The 24,663-nt window shown below is 40.9% G+C and overlaps 1 protein-coding gene across 1 annotated transcript in view; it reads right to left on the reverse strand.

Moving 5' to 3' along the window:
* Positions 1-19,323, reverse strand: part of KCNK10 (potassium two pore domain channel subfamily K member 10) — a 70,100-nt gene extending 50,777 nt beyond the window's left edge. Inside the window, exons 1-2 of the mRNA XM_032691576.1 lie at positions 19,246-19,323; positions 18,624-18,681 (exon numbers count right to left, since the gene is read on the reverse strand). Coding sequence (XP_032547467.1) covers positions 18,624-18,675 — 52 coding nt within the window. The 5' untranslated portion in view covers positions 18,676-18,681; positions 19,246-19,323. The remainder of the gene's footprint in view (positions 1-18,623; positions 18,682-19,245) is intronic.
* Positions 19,324-24,663: the final 5,340 nt, after the last annotated feature.

Raw genomic sequence — 24,663 nt, forward strand, 5'->3', positions numbered from 1 at the left:
GCAGTAAGAAGAATGAATTTTCTCTTCTACTGAAGGACACTATCACTCCTATCTGATACCATGTTTTTTCCAAAGAACAAATCTTTTGGGAATCTTCTCCAGTTTCTACCGTCCATGCTACCAGAATATTGCTGCTCCGATTTAGCTGTGCAGCAAGTGCCTGACAGAAACAAGTACCTGGCTATCTGGTCTCTGAGACAGTGTATTTCATTTAGGTGGCAAGGTGAGGGTAGCAGGGTGGCTACAGTAGTGATCTCTGTGGAAGGCCTGGGGCTGCCCCATTCTGGACACAGTCAGTTCCTGCTGACTTAACAGACCCACCACAGGACATAGCTGAGCCCATCAGTGAAGCTGACAGCATCTCTGTGAAAGCATACTTTATAAAAATAATGTGCAGACAGTAAGGAATGAGGAAAAAAGTATGAGAAACAATCCTGAAGACATCAAGATCAGTGAAGGAGAAAGAAATGGTCCAGGAGCTAGGAGATATTCTCCTCCAGCCAGTGAGTTATAGAAGAGACCATGGTGGAGTAGGTGTTTCCCTGGAGCTCATGGAGAGGACCACACCAGAGCAGATATCCACACTGGAGGGCCCCAGTCCAGGGCAGGTTGATATTTCCTGAAGTACTGCTGCCTGTGGAGAGACCATGCTGGAGAAGGTTTATCCTAAAGGACTGCAGCCCATAGTATGGACCCATGTCGGAACAAGGAAAAAGTATAAGGAGAAAGGTGCAGTCTAGAGCAGCTAGGCCCACCATAAACCCCTATTCCCCATCCCCCCTGCACCATGTGGGGTCGGGAGGAGGAAGAAGAGTCAGGAATGAAGCAGTGAAGTTGGGCTTGGAAAAGCAAAGGAGGGGAAAGGTATTTTAACTTCCACCTTTGTTTCTCATCACTCAAATCTATTTTATTTGACAATAAATTAAATAAATTTTCCTCAAGTCAAGGCATCATTTGCCTGTGATGGCAATTTCTAACTCATCTCCCTGGCTTTATCTCAATGCACAAACTTTTCCAATGCTATTTTCTCCCCCTCTCCTGTTGAGGAGGGGAGAGAGAGAGGACCTGGTTGGGTATCTGGTAGCCAGCTTAGGTCAACCCACCACAGACAGTTTGCACAGAGGCAATAAACATAAGGACACAATTCAGACTATATTGTTCAGCGCTGTTTTTTCTCTGAGTCTCCCCAGCTACCTGCATATGGATTTTGGTGAAAAAGTCATCAGTCCATTACAATCACGCCCTAAGAATATCAATGTACAGATAAGGACTTAAACTACAATGATGAACATGAGTTAGCTACAAAGAGAGCAAACATCCTTCCAACAATAATGCTTTTTGTCACTTTCTACTGGAGTTGGGTCACTTGGGAACAAAAACATTCATTTTTCTTGTTGAGTGGATTTGATTTTTTTCACTTTTTATCACCTTTCATTCTAATTTTCTCTTCTCGCACAGAAGCATTTTATTTCATGCACTTTCTACACATATTGAAGAAAATGGATGTCAGCAGCACACACCTTGGAATAAAGCTAAATGTCAAATTGATTAAATATTTCATGCTGGCAGGAAGTGCATATACACTTAACCAATGAAGGAAAAGAAGTAATACAATATGATGTCTCTGACAATTTTTAAAAAGTATAAGAAAATCACGATCTTCTTGTAGATGCTAAATGGCTTGAAATTGGGTGCTGCGTAAACCTGACTGGTTGGATTACTTATTAATCTAGCTTAATCAGTTTAAAAAATGTGTAAAAGATTAAAAACTCTATGCAATTACCATTCCCTTGAGCTATGCCATGTCCCTTTGCTTTGTGAGGCTGTTGAAAGACTCTCTGCTATTCTATAATTTCACTTTAGGAGTTCTGAACCTAGTCTCCCTAAAGAGATAGAAAAATAGCATGTACCAGCTAATTTAATTTTAGTCAAGAAAGTATAGTGAGAAAGAGAAGAGGATCTCAATACCATTTTGATACTTACTGTATTTCTGAAAGACTGCCATTTCTAATTGTACATGCTTTAAAGGAAACAAGAATGGCAGTTCAAGCATCCATCTCACAGGAGCTTTCAAAGCAGGGAATGGAAAAACTGACAGTGGCTGCCTAGGAAAATAAAAAGTCTGCAGGGCTAAAATCTCAGTGCTCTTAAACACATAAACCTCAGAAAATCTCACTACACCAATGAATTCAATCCTAAATCAGTTTTTGTATATGTCTTTTTAATAGTCACGTATTATAATTATTTACTTCATAGGGAATAAACTCCTCTGGACAGGGGTCCTAGCATTAGCAATGTTTAGAGAAGGAGTATCACTCCTCTGAATATACTGCAAATAGCAATAATTGCCATATATCACTGTCTTTTAAATAATTCTGGAAAAATTGGATGCTGGACAACAATTTAAAAATATTTTTGTTCTCCTTGTAGATTGATACAACTTTCATTAAGATTTGCAAAGAAACCGGGTTCAAGCCAAGAAAAGCTGAGTAGCTTTGCTAACATAGTGCTGAGCTTCTGTTTATAGGCCTAGTCACTTAGCAGGATATATTTGGCTTAAAACAGTGCTGTACCAGATAGGCAGAAGTTCACAATTTCCTTGGGCTAGCCTAGCTCAGACAGCAGTGTTCAACTCTTGCCTAATACAACCATGTAGGTATAGTCTAGACAAAAAAAGAAATTGCTTAACCAAAATCATACAACAAATGACAAGGCTGGACTAGAAATCTGTCTCCTGTTCCCAGACTTATGTGTTCTAAGACCTATTAAAAAAGAGCCACTCCTGTTTTGGACATCTGTACTTTATTTCATTAGTTTTATGTCCATCCTTGGCTTCTGCACAACCTTTCATACAACTGCATATAGTCAGCAACTAGTGACAATGAAAACATGTTTTTCTTTCCTTAGACTAAAAGGAAGCTAACTCTGAATGGCACCACAAAGGCTGCTCTAGTCAATATCTTTCCCTGCCTCACTTATCACCAAAATATTGAACGGTGACTAAATATTGACATGTTTCATTGTAACTGAGGATCAAATGCACAGGAATATAGAAGTAGAGAATGAGTTAGAAAACTACTGCAGGCAGATACTGGATCTGTATTTAAAGAATACTGGAAGTATCAATCTTCCTTCAATCAGTTTTGACTGATCTCATATCCTGGTTTGAACTACAGTAAATCAAACTTCATCACATATTCAAATGTCATTTGTCCATGACACAAAATGATTGTCAACATAGTCATCTTTTCAACATCCTACATGAATTTTCATTGCAGTTTTCCAAAGTATTCTTAATATAAATGAACATGCTGTTTCGTTGAAGTGCAGTCTCACAAACGAAAATAAGACACCGAGTAACTAAAGACAGTGATGAATTCTTCCCTAGATCCCTCAAGAACAGGGCAAGAATAACTGATTAATTTATACCAAGGAAGAAGGGGATTATATATTAGAAAAAAGTCTAGCTACAAGGATAGCTAGGCATGGGAACAGCCATCAATATATTGAAATGTCCACTACTGGAAGTATCTAAGAAGAGAGCATAAAGTCATCTGCCAGAAATTATTTGTCAGTGTTTTCCATATGTCCTGCACACCAATATGAACTTGAGAAGAAAAACTACCAGTGAAGGTAACAGAGAAAGACAGTCTAATGTTGTATTCAGCATCCAGGATGTGTAAAAAAAATGGTGGAATACTAAGGGTTTATAAAAAAAAAAAAATTCAAAATCATTCATTCACCAGTTCCGATTCCCAGCAGGAAAATGCTCTTGAAATCCTTTCCCTCCCCTTCTGTCTAAGATAGTCAATCACACCTCAACATTCCTTTTTGCATCAGTTGTGCCAAGTCTGTAATAATCTTTCATGATTATCTAAATATCTCAAAGCATTTCACAAATAACAGATAAACGTCTGTGACACCGAGGATCCTAACAATACTGTATGTGTTCACACTTTCCCTCATGTAAACACTGCCAAGAGATCTTAGGAAATTAATAAATTCAAGAGTAATTTCAAAACCTGATTAAACAAGGTCTTTGTCATACGTGCATCAAGCAGGTACAATGATTTGCAGATTTTCAAGTTCTTTTAGGGGACATGCTCTTTTCCACTATACATTACAAAATGCCGGTCCATCTGTTACAAGATTAATAGACAGCCATAAATCAGACTCCTTTCTTTTCTTGGTTTTAAAGGAAAAATATGATAACCATATGTAAGACGGTCTTGATGATTATTTACAAGAACTTCCAGATTCTGACCCAGCCTCTCTGCTGTCAGCACTGCAGTCTGAGTGTGCCCATGAACCTAAAATGGACTGCCCAAGAGTTACTCTCTTGCAAACACAGCCTTAGAGCTCCTGTTACTGAGGCTATACAAATGGCAGGGAAACAACAGGAAGCCCAAGGCCAGCTGGAGCAGGTATCCGCCAGAACTGACCCACTGACATTAAAAAAATCTCTGCAAAAGTCACGGCCATGGGATGCTGGGATACTTTCCCCTCCCTCCTCCCTCTCCCAGGCACTGTACTTTTCTAATGCATATGTGACAGCTCACTGGTCAAAAGAATGGATGTGCTAAGGCAGGACATGAACTCCAGGAATAGCTGAAAGCATCAGGCTTTTTTCTAGTTTGGCTTCAGGACAGCAGTCCTCAGGGGAGTTCCTAGCTAACACTTACTGGCATTAGCATGAAGATGCACTGCTGCTGACACCATTTGTAGCACTACTTACAGAGCTGCCAAGTCCGGACGAATACTTGAGGGAGGTTTGTCTTGTGCTGGAGTGAGATTGTACACTCTGCTGGAGGGCAGTTCGAATTTTGTTTCCCTTGCTTTGCCTTCTCTCTCTCCTGACCTCTCTTCCACCTTGCCCTCCTCCAAATCCATCCATCTGTTCTTGTCCCTCACTTCTCTCCAACTGTGCTGGCAGTGTGGGAGGTAGCATACCCGTAACTCCCTGTCCAGCTCCTCTTCTTGGCACTACCCTTCCTATTGCCTCTGATACATGAGCCCATATTCATGTGTGACAGGACTCATCAATGAACTTCAGGTATGGGAAAATGAAAAATAGAAGAGTATTACAGTGAGAAACAGGAGGAGTTGAGGAGAGAATAGAAGTGATTGACAGGGGCAAGTCCCAAATATGGAACCCTCCTGCTTCGAGACTGGTGACTATGTTTGTTCCAACACACTCACTGGCTGCAGTGCTATCATCAGCTTTATGGAGCTATTTATAGAGACACTGAATACAGAGAAACCCATGAAAAATTCTCACCTTTCTCTTTCTGAAATAAGACTAAAACCAATAGATCACTGCTAAAATCTGTTTCCCTAGCAATAGATTGGTATTTCTTGCTCTTGATAAAATTGGGAGTTCCAGTTTGTGCAGGTCTCTGCTGTGTCAAGAGCCAAATAGGAAGCAAATGCTTTTGACTCAGGATCTTGGGGTATAAAGATGACTTTATGAAAAGAGTTCCTGTAAGAAGAAATGAACAAATATATGTTTCCTCAGGTAATATACAGAATAACTGCTTTCTTGTCAGTATAGTACAAGCACCAAGGAATAAACAGCTGGTCTCTGGTTTTCTGCAGATTTCACCCTTCAATGAACAACAGATATGTTGAACAGTGATGATGCTGCTTATCCACAACCTTCTTCTTAAAGACTAAAACAAAATTTTTCATTGCACCGTGACATGCTCTGGATGAAACAAGTTCATTACTTTTCCTCACCAGGAAGTGTCCCGGGGTTCCAGTAACATTTAGGAAGAGTCTGAATCTCCCACCACGGGATTTCAATGTGTTCGGCTTCCAAGTACTCACAGGAAGGGTCAGAGCTTTTGCTGGAATCTTCCAAATATCCTATCTCAAGAATTCAGAAAAGAAATTCAGTCATTGGTCTCATGGGCAGACCAACTAGTGAAGGAAACCTAAGTCCCGCAATTTAGTGTAAGAAAGCCTGTGTACAAAGAGAAGAACATTCTTAGTGAAGGAAACCTAGTGGTAAAACAAGCCAAGTGGAGGAGACAACAAAGCAAAGATTCACACTGGCTTTCAGGAAGTTATCTAATCTACATTTGAAATGTGATTGATGCTGGCTGTCTGCCAGGGGTACAGCCTAACAGTGGACTGGAGGAATTTCTTGATTCACCTCAGTCATGCAAAGGGGAACTTAGAAGCATCACTGACTATGGTATAGACTGGAATTGTGAGATGCTCAGCTGGGGCTGTACAATATCTCCTGCAGGACTCTGTTTGGTTACTAGCCAAGGTCACATATGAGTAAGGCCAGAAAAACACACACAATATAATCTGTAATCCCAAAATAACAATTGTGTAAGCACTTATTGCTCCCCTCCAAAGATATCTTGTGGCATCCTTATGGATGTATCTGCACATTACTGACCATACCTAAGGAGCTCATACTGATGATCATCTGTAAAAACAAGAAGTAAGAATTTCTGCATCAGTCTAGTGGTGTCTTCCCCAATCTGACTAATGATTAGGATGTACTGAAAAAGTTTGAATTCAAGTAAATCTCATTAATGATGTTCCATTTCAGTTAGGTGATAATTTCTCAACTTTTTTGTGCAACAGCAATAAAAGTGGATCTTTCATCATGTGATAATGGTCAGAAATCTTGTAAGAAGTACATCATAGAAACATAGAATCAACCAGGTTGGAAAAGACCTCCAAGATCACCAAGTCCAACCCTTGATCCAACACTGCTGTGGTTACTAGATCATGGCACTAAGTGCCACATTCAGTCTCATCTTAAAAACCTCCAGAGATGGTGAATCCACCACCTCCCTGAGCAGCCCATTTCAATGCCTGATTACTCTCTCCCTAAAAAATTTCTTCCTATTATCCGACCTAAACCTCCCCTGGCACAGCTTAAGACCATGCCCTCTTGTCCTACTGCTCGTTGCCTGGGAGAAGATACCACCCCCCACCTGGCTACAACCTCCTTTCAGGGAGTTGTAGAGAGTGATGAGGTCTCCCCTGAGCCTCCTCTTCTCCAGGCTAAACAACCCCAGCTCCCTCAGCTTCTCCTCACAGGACTTGTGCTTGAGTCCCTTCACCAGCCTCGTTGCTCTTCTCTGGACCTGCTCCAGCACCTCAATATCCTTCCTGAACTGAGGGGCCCAGAACTGGACACAGTACTCCAGGTGTGGCCTCACCAGTGCTGAGTCCAGGGGAAGAATCACTTCCCTGCTCTTACTGGCCACACTGTTCCTGATAGAGGCCAGGGTATTTTTTAGTTCAGTGGAGCTATACTATTTGCATAACCTGAGGATTTAACCTATTTAGCCGTCTTAAGTTCCCACTGTCTCAGTTTGAAGAGACTGGAATGTTTGCTAAAGAGGATGAGTTATGAGACAGACCACACTCCCCTCTCTCAGCAATTGTAAATTCAAAATTAAGGGGCTTTAATCGAGGAAGTGTGGAAAAGAAGAAGAAATAACAACCCTTTATTAAAAGATATTTGTATGTTGGCAAGAACAGTAACAGAACACAAAAAAACCCCTAAGACAATAGTCCTGTACCCAAAAGTCCCCTTCAAACAAAAGAAAAAAAAAGTCTGAATACTTCTCTGTCTTTTTTCACGCAGTTCTAATCACGGCCGGCAGGGGGCGCTGTTGGATCACTGGAGGTGCAGAGCCTGCAGTGCTCGTCGTGGCCTGTAGGGGGCGCTGTTGGGCTCTGTCGGTCACCACACGGGGAGGGGTCTGGGGGTGGTCTCGGGTCGCGGGAGGAGCCGAAAAGAAAATGGGGACCCCTCCCCCAATGGGAGAAGGGGGAAAGGAAAACAGTTCACCCCCAAGGAACTCATTGCTGTCCCCAGATGATGGTGCCCCGAGGCTCCTCTTTTCTTCTCCTCCCAGTGAGCACAAAAACCCTCCAATGAAAATGCAGCAGGTCTGGGCTGGAGACAAAAACCAGCTTGCAGGCAAGTTGAGGCCAGCAGTCAGGGCTGACCAGGATGAGAAGCCAGAAAGACAGCTCCCTAGGCCTTTTCTCCAAATGCACCCACGCAGACCCTCGTCTCCATCCCAGAGAGAAAAACCAGCAAAAATTGCCCCCCCCCCCCAAACTCCTCCCCTCTCCCACTCCAGCCTTCGTTGGGCCATTAGCTAGGAATTCAGCTTTGCCAGCCAGACCTTTTGTAAAGCTAATCGACTCCCTCCCCCTTCAAACTCCATTTTTCTTACAGTGGAGGCAGGGGAAGGAAAAATTCCCTCATTGGAGTTATAGCCTATAACACCCATACACATTAACACTCAGATAAAGTTAATGAAAGCTTTCCAATACTCTAAAAACCTATTCTGGAATGGGGTGAAGCATACATATAAGACAGCTACTACAAAATTACTCCGTGTAAAAACGATGTTTTACAAGGAAGAGGAGGTTGCTGTTTGAATGTTCTTGTTCAGCATAGCCACTTTTATTTTCTCTTATTCTGAATGCCTTATAGCATACACATTTTTCTTTTACACTTTGTGTGTAAGTTTCACCAGTAAAGCTGCCACAGTCAGAAATTATTTACCTGTTGAGTCTGCATGTATGACAATTACTAGAAATTGACTGTAAGTCAAAGAGGGATCAGTTAAGCAAAAGGAATTAGGTTAAAGAGACATCAGACCCATTATGCTCTTCATGACATCATCACTAGGAGGCTGGTTGGGTACATGGGGCTCCAGGTCACTGCCAGGTTGCACAAAGTTGGCTTGGAGTTTGCTATATAGTATATAATTTAGGGTACCTTAGATGATAAGGAGTCTGATACAACACCTGAATTACATAAGAATGTTCAGCTTCTATTCAGATAATAGTGTAAAAATACAGTTGTAATTTGAAATATAATAAAACTCGATAGCTATATAATGATACCATCTGCTGATATGGTATGGCTTCTAACATGTCACAGTACTTCACAGTGTTGCCATACTGCATTACTGAAATGTGGCTACATGCATTCACAGATCACACTTAACAAAGAGACAGTAAAGGAAACCTAAGGCCCCACAATCAATTTTGTCCACAATTAAGCTCTACCTAAGCAAAAACTTGCCTGCACAGCGTATAGCAGGTGAACATGAACTCATTTTCCTGCAGTCAGAGCTAGGGAATACAAATGAAATCACTGCTAACAAAGCAAAGCTCAGATTAGCATTTTATAACTTTCAGCAGAGCTGCACTAACCATTACAGTGTAACTTCACGTAACATCAAAGCAAGTACTAACTGAGAATTAAACCAACAGGAAGAAGTGGTGTACACCTGCCTTAAATCCTCCTAACAAGAGGATTAACCCAAAGCCATTTTAGCTGAAGAGTAAAATACAAGCAGAAACAACCTTTGTCTCATTTCTTTCCTTTGTTATAACTTGGAATACATACCATTAGCATTAATACAAACGTAGTCAAATTGGTCAGTGCAGCCCAGAGAGTGATTTTGCTGACCCTAAACCAGACATTTGCTGAGAATTCTCCAGGCTTCCTGAACCATACTTGACTGTATTTCCCCTAACCATAACAGGTCCTTAGAAACTTAGAAAACCTTAGAATTTCAGACACCTACCTATATTTAGCTGTTTTATTCTCCAACTAAGTCACACTCAAAAAATGTAATTCAATTGTCCATCCATATTATGTACCATGCAAGAGATTATGGCATACCATAATTGGCCTTTTGCTCCAGTAGGGCCTTTTGCTCCCTTAGGTCCATTATCATATATACCAGGCCTATACAAACATCTCAGCTACCTTAAAGTCTCTTAAATATCAGCAGATGCCTATTTTTAGAAAACCGAATCAACAAAAAATGCCTGGTGGCAATAAGAAATTCAGGTCATAAGGTTACATGTCAGTATATCATTGTAACCTAATAATGGGCTCTGCTTCTTATAAAGGCAAATTAGGATGGTGGCTGTAGCATCATAAAGAAGTAGTGCTGCTGCTGTTTCCGTAGCTGTCATGATTGCTGGTACTCAAGGCCTGTGTCCAGTGCTTTCCTGTGCAATCCAAACTTAGCAGTCTCAACATATAAGTAATCAGTGATGGATCTGAGTTATCCTAGAAGAATGCCTTTGAGATGCGTGCTTCCTTCATTTCAACTGTGAGCTTCTGCAGTACCGTTTCTTTCATAATTCTTTCATCAGTGAGGTTTTTCACACATAGTAGCTAGTGACTGCCTTTTGTTTCTTGAAAATGAAAACCTGAAACTCGAGAGGATAAAAGCCCTGTACAAGCTGTCAGTATGGATCTTCTGTTTTCAAATCATGCTGGTATTATCATATTACAGTATCAAGTAAGAGAGAAATAATCCAAACAACCCTTCAACAACGTATTACTGAATTTTCAGAAACTCAGTGGCACAAGTGTAAGGTGCCAAAATCCAAAATCCTCATGCAGTAGAGCCAGTAGCATGTTGGTTTTTAATTCCTAGGGAAGAAAAGATGAGTCAGTCCTGCTGAGATATGGACATATGGCTCTAACAAATCTCAAAGCCTGATGCTTAAAGCACTGTGATGATCCTGTAGGATAGTGCTACCAAAATAACTTGTATTGCTTTCTAAGAAGATTTTTTAGGGTGTTATCTTTTGTTATCCCCTACTACTTAAACAGTCTTCAGCAAAAAAATAGTCACACAGTCATAAATAATCCACAGATTATCAGAAAAAGAACTGAAGCAATTTAAAGATCTGTTGAATGCATCTGTGTGGGGACAGAATTGAGGAACAAATGGAAGAGTCATAAGACTGTTTCTCTAATGAGAGACTAGCCAAATAAACAAATCATCATCTATGAAAGATACTTACTTCATGAGATAAAAATATTCTGTAATATGTCCATGAGATTATCTATACTGCGATTTAGTTTTGCTCACAGAGAAAGACCCTGATACGTGCCTGAGGAACCCACAGAGGACATGAAGATACTTCAGGGACTTTATAAATTTGACCTAGGTTATACACTTACTTCTAAAAGGTAGAAAGAACATCATGTGCTTGAAAACAGTGAATTTTAGTTGAAGGCTGCCAAACTTATTTTCATGTCCACACTTTCTTTTTTTCTGAGCATTTTCAGCCTTACTACAGGTACACCCTGTTCATTCTGCATTTTCTGCACTTCTGGCAGCAGATCTGATCCTGTCACACTTGGGACTCACTCTTTTGTAATCCACATTTTCTGAAGCACCTTTGCTTTGTCTCTCCTTGTTAGGTCTTTATTTCTTTTTAAACATCAAATTTCAAACAGCAAACTCAAACGAAACACTGGACCTAACTATGTCAGGATTAAAAAAAAAATTGAACCCACATCCAGACTTTGCAACTGATCACTAGTGCTATTCAGGACTCCAGATGCACTCCTAAGTGCAACAAGTTTCACTCCCTTTCATATAAGTTATATTTCATGCCCCTTGTCACAACTCTAGCTCTGAGCAGGATGGTCCCTTTGATTTTAAAAACAGGAAATTAAAATTAAGCTAAGCTTCTTTATTCTCTTCTACCTCTTTTTTCCCCTCATACAGATTTTGATAACAGATTCTATCACCCTACTGGCCTTCATTTCAATTTCCAATACCAGGATACACCCACTGAAATTTCTGCCTCAACCTCAAAATCATACCAGTGTTCTCCTATGCTTATATTTTAGGACAACTGGATAACACATAATAACGCATGCATTTGGGACACTTTGACAATAGTAAGACTTGTAATAGCTTAAGAATTTTATTAGCAATTAAAGAAAAAGATGAAATCTGAATTCTTGGTCTCAGCATTCCCAGACTAACGACACAGCCTCTAAATTCTGTGATTCATTAACATGATAAGAGATTCATAGTTCATATATGAAATATAATTTTGTTTAAATAATCTTAGTTGATGTTTGATTGTGTGAAAAGCAGCCCAGAAAGTATGTTTGGAGAATAATAATGGTCCATGGACTAAAAAGGATTGGCACTACCACCCTGAAGTACAAGAGTATAGGATATGCACTGTTCTCACCTGTTGTTTTACCTCATTGGGGTAACCAGTGAGAACTGCATGACACATTATTTATGAAAGTCAGCAGGTTCATCTTAGAGCACATTTTCCATTATAGATAAAATGTTTTCCTATACATGCTTTATAGACAAACAACAGAAGTTTAACCAATGGCTCAGGAACTGGAATATAAACAGCCTCTGTATGACTAAGGGAGGTGCCAGGATGTTTTCATCCTTACAGAAAACAAAGACCAGAGACATTCCTATAAAAAAGGGTATTAGAAAAATTAGTATTTAGCCTTTTGCTGAATGTCACTTCTTTTACATAAAACTTCCCTTAAAAAAAGAGGCCACTGTTCAGCATTCATATTCTCTCCTTCAGCTTTTGCTGTTACACTGAAATTATTACAAAATAAAGGTTAGGCATTCCCATGACACTGAATTCTGTAATACTCTACCTGTTGAATAATGTCTGTTGGTTACCCCTTTCTTATCCTCACCTCCTCATTTTTCCCTCCCTATTTCACTCCAGGTGCTTACCCTATTTCGAGCACAAAATCTAGGGCCTCTGTTTTCCCAGTGATTCCAGGCACTCTCTTATTTTTAACTCAGTAAAGCCTGCGGCAACAACACGGTTCTTTTAAAATGAAGAATTCATGTTGCTCGCACCAAAATGAGTGGTAAAATTCCCAGTTCTGGATTAAATCAAGAGAGTAAGAATTAAAGTGTATCACCATTAATATGCACTTCTGTCTGAAGCTGATACAGTCCACATAGTAACTACATAAATCCACATAAACACCAAAAGCTGAACTAAAGCCTACCCAATTACAACTGGTATCATATATCTTTATCCCAAAAGCAAACTCCATCACTTCAGTAGCATCAGTTTTCAAGAGTTGCCCAAGGGACTTTTCTGTCCAAAAGCCATTAACAGATTACTCTTGTACATGTGGCAAAAAAGAGCATTGGTATTCTTCACTGAAATAATAATTCTGTCCTAACCTCTCATACTGCTGACAGTTCTACTGCTCTTCCTATCTTAGACTTACGGCTTCATATTGCCTTTGATTTTTTCATTCTCCTTTTCTCACAGTACAGATGACATCTTAATGATTCCCTACCCTTCATCTTTCTTACCTTAACTAGAGTTCAGTCTTTCTCCACTATTACTAACAAAGCTGCTGCCCAGTCCTTTGCTCTGCCACCTTCTTACTACTAATTTTACATTTCTGAGTCCTTAGTGTTACCATTTCCAGGGCATCCTAAAGACAACATTGATGAAACTAATAGCTCTCTGCTGTTTTTCTTCCTCTCCTCCTAATTTAATTGTATCTTTCTATCTCTTACCACATTAGGGTCCACGGTACTTATCTGTCTCCCCTGTAGGCTCCACATAGTTCTGATTTTTTCATTCTTTTCTATTTGTTTTCCAAACTCTTCAATTTTTTCACCTTACCGTATTTGGCACTATTGTGCCTACACCACGCACTTCCAGGACTGACCTCCTGTTTACTCAACTTCTATTGGGTAATTTTTCCCTTGCTTACTAGGCACAGCAGAGTCCCAGTCTATCAGATGGGTGGGCCAGTAGCCAATATGATTTTGTGACACAACTAGCACAGGGTCATTGACCATGACCATGGGTCATTTGGTGGCATCAGAGCTACTTTTTCACACATTATAGCTTCCCAGAACAGTCTTCATATACTGAGCTACTAAGAACTGACTTAGCAATGCAGAAAGACAGTCTAGCTCACAAAGGCATTCTACTTCTTTTCATATATCTTCTTGAAAACAGAGCACTGAAATGAGCACCTTTATTCTACTCATCTACATCTTTATAATTAAGTTTGCCTTCTGCATTGGTGTCTTTGAATAAAACAACAGAAAAAGCAAGTACTGCAGCAATTTGTAAACTCCACCAGCAGCATCAGTTTAATCTGTACTGAGTAGCTGATGCTGAAGATTTTTCAAGCAGTCCTCAAGGGATGATCCAATCCTGATATCTGCATGAAGGCACTTGAGACTCAGCTCGTTGTCCCACATATAGGTGTCTAGTAGTGCTTGAGGTGCCTCAGGCGAAGTGAGAAATCCCATGGCAGGTAATAAAGGACCTATGGAAGACTTCAGCCCCTCTGGAGCAGCAGCCTGGGAATATCAAAGGTGTTTAGATACTTCTAACGGGAAACTCAATTGAATCTTCAGTGTCTGTAAAGAAGAGTAAATGATACTAGTTTCCTCTAGTTGTAAATTGCAGAGACTACCTTATTTCTTAATTGATGTGATCTGTGTATGATGACAGGCTGTTTTGCTCCCTCCTAATTGTTTTAGCATTTGATTGCAATACATATGCTCTTCTTTCAATAGCAGATCTTAGATTGCTCTAAACAAGTTAATTATATTCCACAACACCCTTGTGCATTAGGAAAGTATTAATATTCTTGTTTTGCAGTCAAGGAAAAGGAAGGAAAAGAAAGGGTAAGTAGCTTGCTTAAGGTTAAACAGTAAGTCAGTAGCAAAATTTGAAGAGGAACTCCAGACTCTCAACCATGGTTTGAATTCCCCACAGACCACTAACTCCCACACTAAATATAAGGACAGTAATAAAGGCATGGTTTCAGAATTCCAAAGTGCAGAAAGCTATCCTATAAAAACAATATATTTGTAAAAGGATGCAGGAACTGGTATCAAAACTTTAAAGTTCCAAAACATCAGTGTAGAGATAAACATTGATCTGGAAATTCGAAAGGCTTTGACAATCCGTATCACTGCAATGACAGCAAAATCTGCAGGCACAAAGGATGGAACAAAACTGATCTCCACTTGCTGCCTACTAAGAGCATCAGTAAGGCAGACATACTTCCCTTGGAAAAGACATCTCACCATCACCCTGCTAGACAGTCTCACTTGGGAATCATTTTTGATCTTATGGGAAACAGTCTCATCTACCTTTCTTTTCTACAAAGAAACATCAATTTTAAGCAGGTAATTTTTAGGAAAAAAGTTGATATTGTTTAACATCCAGATGTCTCAGACAGGATGAGGAACATTTTGTGGTTTAGGTACTGTATAAAAATATACGTGCAAAGATATAATAAGCCAATTAAAGCATGGACAACAGGGGTGTAACAATGTAACAAACAGCAAGAGGAATACAAGAAAGGGGAGAGATACAAACAACAATTATGAGAATTAATGTCTTCATATGCTGCTATAAATCCACTTTTATATTCTGAAAATCTATAGATGAGAAGTTGTATGAGGTATGAAACTAAGAATCTGGTCTTTCACTAATTTCAGTTATTGCTTTACCTGAATTGTATCAAATGCGACAAGCAAAAATCAGAGATAGGCAGATCAAATGTTTTCTGATTGTGTATATACAGGTTGATTCCACCAGTAAAACAAATGGCAAGCTTGTTTTTTAAAATGTAAGGCCAGGTAGTGTGATATCCTGTACCCCTACTCTATGGGTCCCATGCTCCCTAAAACATTCTTGAGGTGCCTTCTTGGTTTTCTTACTCATTTCTTACGCTATTCATTCACTGTATACAAATCGTGTGGGTTTTAGTCAATATATATGGGATTCTAGGGCATATTTCACATTGGATTGTAAGGGACAAGACCCAGTTACTTTTGGAATTGAGTTTGAACTGTTTGTTAATGGATTTACATAGTTTCATTGCCTGGGATAACAGTGGACTTCACTGTAGGAATCTGGACCCTATACAATTCCAGATTGTATATTTTGTTTATCTAGAAAACTCACTCATCATTTACACAGAACACGCAGGTATACTTTATACCAGACCCATAAGATAATATACAAAATGACAATATCACAGTTCAGTTTCCAAGCCCTGTTTGACCCAGTTTAATGGCCGAGAAATCAGTCTCCCATTAACCATCTGTCAGACACCATCTTTCATGACAATTCTATTCTTTTGCACCTCTTCTCTCCACAGAGTCTTTCTATGGTATATTGATCTTTGCTAATCTGAACTGAGAATATCAGTTTTACATCAGATGAAAATTACCAGCAGTCTCTACTCTGTTTATCTATGTAAATATTTATATTCAGTCAGCATTATGGAACTGAGCATTAATTCATTTCAATGACTATCATTCTGACCTGGGTTCAAACCAGCAGCATCATCAATTCCAAGCCAGCCATACCTCCACAGCAAGGGCCCTGACCTTTAGAAATGTGTATAATTTCTAGAAAATATTGCCTGGAATAATCAAATCTAAACAAACTTTGAGATACCATAACTCTCACTTTTGTCCTTGGGCTGCTAGCTTGCTTGCCAGGAGCATCAGTTGATATCCTTCGAGTATGGTTAGCACAATTCCTACTAGACAAAACTATGGAAAATGTGTTCTCTGTCTGATGACCAGAACAGGGCACAATCATACAATACAACCTGAAATGAGCCTGGTATTGGAGTGTGAATACTAACTGGAGATGAGCTGTGCTTTTAATATTCAGGACTCTCTGCATCCTTGCACCACCAACTTTTTACATGTTGATCTTTGTACCTAAGAAAAGCTGCTTCAGTCCTTAACTCCAAAGATACCACATAGGATGCAAAACATGACATCATTCTTCACATGTACATGCAGAGAACAGACTACATATGTAACCGTAAATTAAATTCATTTTAGAGCTTTTAGCTTTTTTGTGTAGATCACTAGTAACATTTATATCTACATAAATATATTTTTGTTTCAAAAGTAATAGAACTCTGATCTACCTTGTCTTCTACACACACAACTAATTTTCCAGTGGGAGTATGTGAGTACAGTGTCACTGCACTGTTCCTCTACTGATTAAAGGATTGGGCCTTAGACAGCTTTTCCTTGCCCATTTGCCTTTTTTCCCTTTGACCAAATTTTATCTATTTCCCGAGTCTCAAAGAGAATTAGAAAATAACATTCCTTGGCTATACATTAGCATCCATTCTGCCTCCCTAACAAAGTCAATACACTGAGGAGAAATAACTAATAGGATTCTGCAGTTTTAAGCAGGCATTCAGCTTGGCAGAGAGGAAACCTGCTGGGTTTGTGATCTGTTAACTGCTACAGTATTCTATAGTTCTGTCACATCAGTAAATTGTGGCAAACCACCTGTTGGAACCATACACTTTAAAGCTGATTGCCAAGCAAAGGAGCTCCACACCGAATGTCATCAGTTCATCTTTCTGTATGCCTTGTCAGAGGAAGGAAGAGCTTTTTGCAATAAAAGGCATTTTGCAATACATAAAATGAATAAAAATGAAGCTGCAGCAAACACATACCCAGAAAAGCACCTGGGAAGGGCAAGTTTTCACAGAATTTTGACCATAGCATAAGGGATATACTGTTATTATAATAATCAAATGTGTGTTAGCACTACTATCCATGTGTTCTTTGGGAAGCTGAGGGCGGAGAAGGCTGATGTGTCGTTTTCAGCCTTCACCTAATTAGAGATGTAGTAAGGCTTAAACTAAAGCTTAATTGTGTATACTGTTTAAACAGCACATCAGATCTGCTCAGAGGATTGTTCTGCCGTATCCCTTCTACACCAGGAGAAACTGTTTCTAATGTTTCATTTTGTGAATGTGAGGGCATGTAGGATGACAAGCAAATTGACCACTAAAACCAAACCTGCGGAATAAAGATGAATAATCAAAGCCTGTGCTATCACTTCATACTTCCTGCAAGCACTGCTGTACAGTGACTGGCTGCCAGCAGTTCTGCTGCAAACCTGAGCATATGGCTTCAAGTAGTTTTGCTTCTCTAATGATGCACAGAAATATGACACACCAGTATACGAATTACCAGTAGGGTTTTTTCAGTCACTTCTGTAGGATGCAGATGAACTTCCTCCCCATGCCAGGAAAGGAGAGGATTTGATTATGATTTTCAAACACCACTTGGATCATTTTATTGAAAACCACTGCACTGGCGTAAATCTCCTTCCACCATCACACGAACACACTCCCCAAGTCTGACTCCAAACCTACCTATATAGTTAATCAAACTATCCACTTGGGCCAGTCAGTTGTTAACAACACAGAGTAAAGAGTGTAAAAGTCCCTTGGGGCTCTATTATTTAATGTGTCTTTTTATACCGTCCACACTAAGGGTTATATTGCAGCAGCATTTTGCTCCTGCCAACAAACATGTGCCATCGAGGAGCCCTGAGCAAGCAGTCACATCTGTGTCCACTCCTGTACCACCCATTTAGCAGAGACAATGATCACTAGAAACAACAAAGGAGCTACTGATAAAACAAACAATGCTGTGAGCCAGAGATCACTGCCATCCCAGGCAAGTTTACCATGAAAATACTCAAGAAAAAGGGAGAAGAGGGGAGGGAAAAGATATATCAAATATAGAACTGTAAAACTTACACCTTGAAGAGGTTTTACCCACGCAGCCACCCAACCCCACATCTGAGTAGCATTTTGTAATGCACTGCTAGGACTGAGCAAGAAAGACTCAACAGCGCACATGGGAAGCAGCCAAGCATCCAACGCCTCCTCCCATTTGGAGTCACATATTCTCCTACGAGTCAACAGACACAAGAAATAATAATAATTGTTATTACTACAGTAATGATAGTAATAGAGAATCACCAACCTTGAGGATCCCAGTTCACCTGTTTTCTTGGAGTCTCGATTGGAAATTTCATTGCTTCCTTTTTGCAAAGGGAGTAAAAAGAATTAAATAAATTCCCAACCTTCCTGTCTCGATGCTGCAGTCAAACAAATTAATTTCAAATTATAGGGAGCCTGCGCTGTTTGACTGAGGGGAGCTGGTGGTTGCCAAGGAAAAAAATACACAAATAAATCGAAGAGGTTGGGGAGGGGCGGGCAGGGGAGTGGAGGCGTTGGTGCCGGCGAGGTGAGGAGGGGTGCAGACACCCCAGCAGAGAGAGGGGTAGAAGGGATAGACTGAGGACCGGAGAGAATTTGGGGGAGTAGGAACAGAGCAGACTGAGATGGCCAGCGGGTCCAGGATGCTGCTGGCTCCAGGAGAGGCTCCCGCAGCTGTCTCGCTCCATCCACCTGCAGATGTCAGGATGGCGGGGTCCCCGCTGCAGCGTGGCCCCTCTGCTGCGCCCACCCGAGGGGCCACCCGGGCTGGCGAGCAAGCAGGCTTGCCGGGATCGGGGAGCCGGCCAGCCCCCCACACCCCCAGGGACACCTCCCACACACGCACACGCTCTCTAGCCTCAGACACCACCCGAAAATGCGCCCACCTCAGTTCAGCCCCGGGCACTAGAGGGGTAACAAAAGTCAGCCATGGGGCGTGAGCCGCAGCAGCATGGCTAGGGCGAGGCAGGGGCGAGGCTGGGGACCACCCCGACTGAATGCAGCAGCAGCCTGGCTCGCCCAGGAGAGCCGGAGCAGGAAGGGGAGGAGGAGGAGGAGGAGGGAGCCACCCTATAGCTTTGGAGGGAATTCACGGACCCCCTCTCTGCACTGGCTTAAAAAGAGGGTGGAGAGAGGCTGTGAGTCCCTTTGTAAGAGGCGGTGGCGGGGTTCCTAGGGAGGGGGCAGGCTCTGGCTAGTACTCAGTGGGTATCTTTCCCGAGAGGGGTATGCAGGCTTGTTTGGCAGAGTTTGCAGCCGGAGACACGCTCGACTAAGCTACGAGCAGCAGTAGCGGCGGCGGCAGCACATGGCAGGAGTACGGCAGCATCCAGAGCCTCTGCAGCACAGGGGGAGGGGAAGGGCAGGGGTCCTCCGAGCCCCCGCGGGCTCTGGGGACCAGAACCGGATACCTCGAAAGCCAGGGAATCCCTGCTCCCCATTCTGTCCCCAATCCGCACGGTGGGCAGGGTTAGACACTTCGCGTCAAGGCAAAGCCTGGTACAGCAGGGCTGTAAGTTGTGGCCAAGCTGCGGGGAGGGGGCAGGAGGCTGAAGGCCTCTTGGAGCCCCCTAAGGTCTCAGGAGGCTTCAGGGAAATGGAGGACACGTGTGCAATTACCAAGCACTTGCTGCTTTCCAAGTCTGCATTCTTCCCTCTTCTCCGTCCTCTCCAGGCTTTCCCTCAAACCTAAACCAGGCTGGTAACACCAGAAAGGTCTCCAGTTCCAGTTACAATACATGCCCCAGCTCCCCTCCCTTACCCAGGAAAACAAAACCCCAGCCCCTCTGGGGGCCTGAAGGAAAACTGTAAGAGGTTAACCCTGTCCTGCCTATTCTCTTCCACAGGGGAAATCAACTCTTTGTGTGAAGGGGAGCATTCCCGGGGAGTTTAGTGGAGAGATCCACAAATTTCCGTGGGTCATGGTCAGACACACATACCAGAATCAATCCAGAGGTCCATAGATGATCTGAATTTTTAGGAAACATGGTTGTGATTTAAACCTGGTGCCTGAGATCATTTATTCCCTGCTTTTTGCCCTGTACTTCTTTTTGCTCAACTGCCCTTTTTCTGTCTTGCTTTCCTATCTGTTGCTCAGATGTTAGCTAACCTTGTAAGACCAAAGAGAGAAATCTGCCCTGGTGAGGAGAAAAAAATCCCCCAAACCAAAGCAGCCTGTAATGTGTGGCTCTCCTCAGGAAACTCTGTGGAGATTGGCACACTCTTTTCACATCCACATTCTGAAGCTAAATCTGTGCTTGTTCCCAGTCTTTGTTCAATCCTAAGCAGGAAGAGGAAATCAGTATTTGTGAATCCACACTTCCATTTGGTGGTGGTGTACAAGGTCCTGTAAAGCAGTATGTAGTTCGAAGAAACTACATGGAAGTAATGCAGCAAGTTTTCCTGGGGGGAGGTGCTGGGTGTCTCTTTTTTCCCTAATCCAAGCACCCTGTGGCTCTTGTTTTGTACTGTACGGGAGGAGGCGGGAGAGGCTGCTCTAAGGGAGGACATGGTGAGAATGATAATGAGCCTGCTCAGTCAGACCTGAATTTGAGATGATTGCAATGATGACATCAGGAGCACAAGGTATTTCCTTTTCAAGCAAACCACGATGCATTCTGAACAGGCTTCGGGATTTCTGTTGACATTACTTCTGCAAACTGAATGGAAACAAAAGTGAGGGTAGGCTTTGCTAATTGTGCTTGTAATCACTTGAATCATGTTTACAGTAACCTAAAAGATTTCAAAGAAGCCTTCTGAATGCCTAACAAGATCACTTATCAAATATGTATCAATAAAGAGCTATTCATGTATTTATACACACACATATATAATATATATCCATGTAAATAATTTTTCCTTAGCATTCAAAAGTTTCCAGTTCATTGGCATCTACCTTGTACATTACTGGGAAAAACTACAATATAGATATATACTACTCAGTTGTTCACCCTAACCCAAGCACTACCTTGACTTTGTGCTGTAACTACTAGCAGTTAACTGATGACATGTGTATTGTGCCACAGACACCTGTCCACTGAGAACTCACCTAAGACAATCAAAATGAAACAGTCCCCTGAAAGGCCAATGGTATTAAATTCCTGCTAAGATATGCAGGAATTCTATAGTCTAGAGATGAATTCTTCAGGTAGTTCATTACCAGAAAGTCATCCTGATTTTTACAGTCTAAAGAAGAGGAATTTTCATGTGGACATATGAACCCTTTATTATTAAAATGACACAATAGAGACATCTCATATTTGTTTGACTTACTGTAACACTAAATAAATAATAATGACACAATGACATATTCACGTTTCTTGTATTCTCTTAATGTTCACATATTCCCACAAAGTGTCTGTAAGTTCTACATAAATGTTTGGCCTCGCTATATAACTTAAAAACCTTGTGGCAAATCAATTGTGATTGATCTGTCAGGCATATAAATGTAATGGTACATAAATGTCAGGTACATCATGTAATTGTTTCGCAATTTTTTTTAGTATGTTATGAGCATGAAAAACTTGCTCAATTATTTCAGTGCCTCAGACCTGCAGTTTTATCCAGTGGGCCAATTTATTCCCAAAGTAACTCATTTAAAATCAATGGGGTTACTCCAGAGATAGATTTGGCACAATGAGTGCATCTTTCACTTGGCAGCACAGCTGTTGCATAGAAACGTAACTATTATCTTATGCAAATAAAAGGCCTTTCACCCCTCAGTGATGTCAAATTCTTATGATAGGGAGAACTGGTGCCTTGAAGCTATAGTGTTTCAAGCTGTTACTCTGTCAACTTTTATAAGCTAAGTGGATTCAGTAATGTTTAATATTTAAATGAAAGCTCACTGAGAAAAAAAATAAATAAATGTAGCATGATCAATCTGTTTTAGTACCTGCATAAGAATTTTCAGGACTTGACTTTATATCAGTAGTTTATCACACTGGTCTTCCTAAATTCTTCCTTCTCATTTAGGGCTTATTGTTCAGCCTTAAATGTCCTCAGAGTTGGTGTTAGTTGAGAATCAATGCCTTACAGAACAGGGCCTGTGACAATCACAACACAATAGAAAATAGGTTTTCTATTACAAGCAATCTCATTGAAAGAAAAATAAAATGCTAAGTGCCCTTTTGCAGTTCATTAATAATATGGCATGAATGATTTAGAAGCTATTCTGATGTAACTCAAAGAAAGCCATAGAAAAACAAATGAATAAATAGTTCTTATACCTACCTAAATCCAGTGAGTGGGAGTGGAAACATGCCTTGATCCTTGATAGTAGGTAGAAATCATCTGTAAATTGTATGTTCCACTTCTTGGTTGCACTGAAGAAATGAAACATGGTTAGATGGAAGTCTAGACAGTCTTTGTGTCATTACTTTACAATGTACTCATTTGTATATATAACTATTTAGTTTATGGTTAACTACATAGTTGTTTGAAATCTGCTATTTCTAATTGTGAAGATAATTCTGTTTATTGCCACAGGAGTTCTGTTATTTACGAGACCAAGAGAGCCAGAGAATAACCCAAATGAAGTGCACCCTGTTCTTTATATTCTATTGATCCATTCTGCAGTAGTATTAATTTGGGCACAATACAGTGCAGAATCCTTTTCTAACTTCTTTAGGAAGCTTTCTCTCAAGGAGAAAATTTAAAGCTTTCTCTCCAGGATAACCTGAAGACCTTTTATTCAAATAGTTTTCAGAAAGTTTAGTGTCATTAGGAATCAGGAAGTTAACTAAGAATCAGGACTGTGCAAGGAAAAGCAACCTACTATTTTTATTGTCTTCTATTGCATTCAGTTTCTTAAAACTTTTTAAGCCATAGCATACAGTGCTGTGGTTTTATTATTTTATGGATTAACCCACAGAACAGAAAATTTACTGATTGGCAGAAACAGTTTCAGTGAAAACAGTGAGTCTACCTAAAGAAACTACACCTCCCTATAACCTTTGCCAGGATGGTACCACAGCCTCTGTACAGGTTCCTTTGGCCAGTGACACTAAACAGAATACACTATGGATTCTGCCTCTCATATCCTAACATATCAATCATCTAAATGCCAGAACAGATGAGGGAATACCTGCTTCACAGTTTGTAATCATCTTCATCATTCTTCATTCTTTTCTGGTACCCATTCCTCATTAGCCAGACTCCAGCTTTCAGCCAGCTGTTATATCAGTCCCTTTGTATAGCCAACAAGGACAAAAGTGGAGTAGTTACCTCACTTTTTTATTCTATCTGAAAAAGTGCATGCACATTATTATTGTATTAGTATGTTGTAGAATTTTTTCCAGTAAAAGATAATGCCATGTAAAGCTGCACAGTACTGAGTCTGTCTGAACCCACTTACATTTCTTTCACATTAGTTTAATTTGACTTCAGTACAATTACTCCTGAATCGTAGTCATGAGAGAATTACAATCTGGCTTCCAGTTTTTCCATGATGTCCCTGAATAATCGTCATAAGATCAAAGGCTGATATCTGACAAAAATAGCAAGCCTGATTAATAAAAACAAGCCACCAAATTCATTTTATAGAATTCCCTCATGTAATTTTTCTAAGATTTCTTACTTGATAGATACATGACGGTTTATTTTAGCCAGCTGATAACTTTCTTCTATATTAAACAGGAAATTTGGGAGTTAGCTTTCGGCGATCCCAACATTTCTTTGCCGTTCACACCAGCAGCAGAGCCACGAACGGAAGGATACAGGCAGGACCCAGCCCAGCTTGCTGACAGCTTTCAGGACCATGGACAGGGACACCCTGTGCTTCCCGGCTGTCTGTCACCCACCGGTCCCACCACACCGGGGGCTGGGTGGGGGAAACAGGGGTATGAGCCCCGCTGGGGCATGAGCGTCCTGGCCCCGTGTGAGAATCTGGCCTGCCAAGGCAGTGCAATGCCAGTGCAATGGCAATTTAGACTTTGTAAAAGAAAGTAGCAGAAGGCACGGGGGAAGAATAGCACACAAAATATCCGAAAAGTAAGAGGCAGTGGATGAAGGGCCATCAGTGACAGAAGTATGGGCAACGATGCTAGTGACAACGTCAAAAGGGAACAGGAAAACCCCAATGCCCATGATACAAATGAAAGATTGGAGAATAGATGGCTTAGACATGAGAAGGGTAAGGATAAATGGGTGGGACAGACTCCTTATTTTGAAGACAGAATGAGGGATGAGTGGATGGGTTTAACGCACTACAGAAATATATTAATATATTTATATTATAATGCAGGAGTCATATAAGGAATAGTATAAAATTGCACTGCTCGAGTAGATCGAGGAAAACAGAGCCA

Source organism: Chiroxiphia lanceolata, chromosome 6 (assembly GCF_009829145.1).
Source record: "Chiroxiphia lanceolata isolate bChiLan1 chromosome 6, bChiLan1.pri, whole genome shotgun sequence".
Classification (NCBI taxonomy): Eukaryota; Metazoa; Chordata; class Aves; order Passeriformes; family Pipridae; genus Chiroxiphia; species Chiroxiphia lanceolata.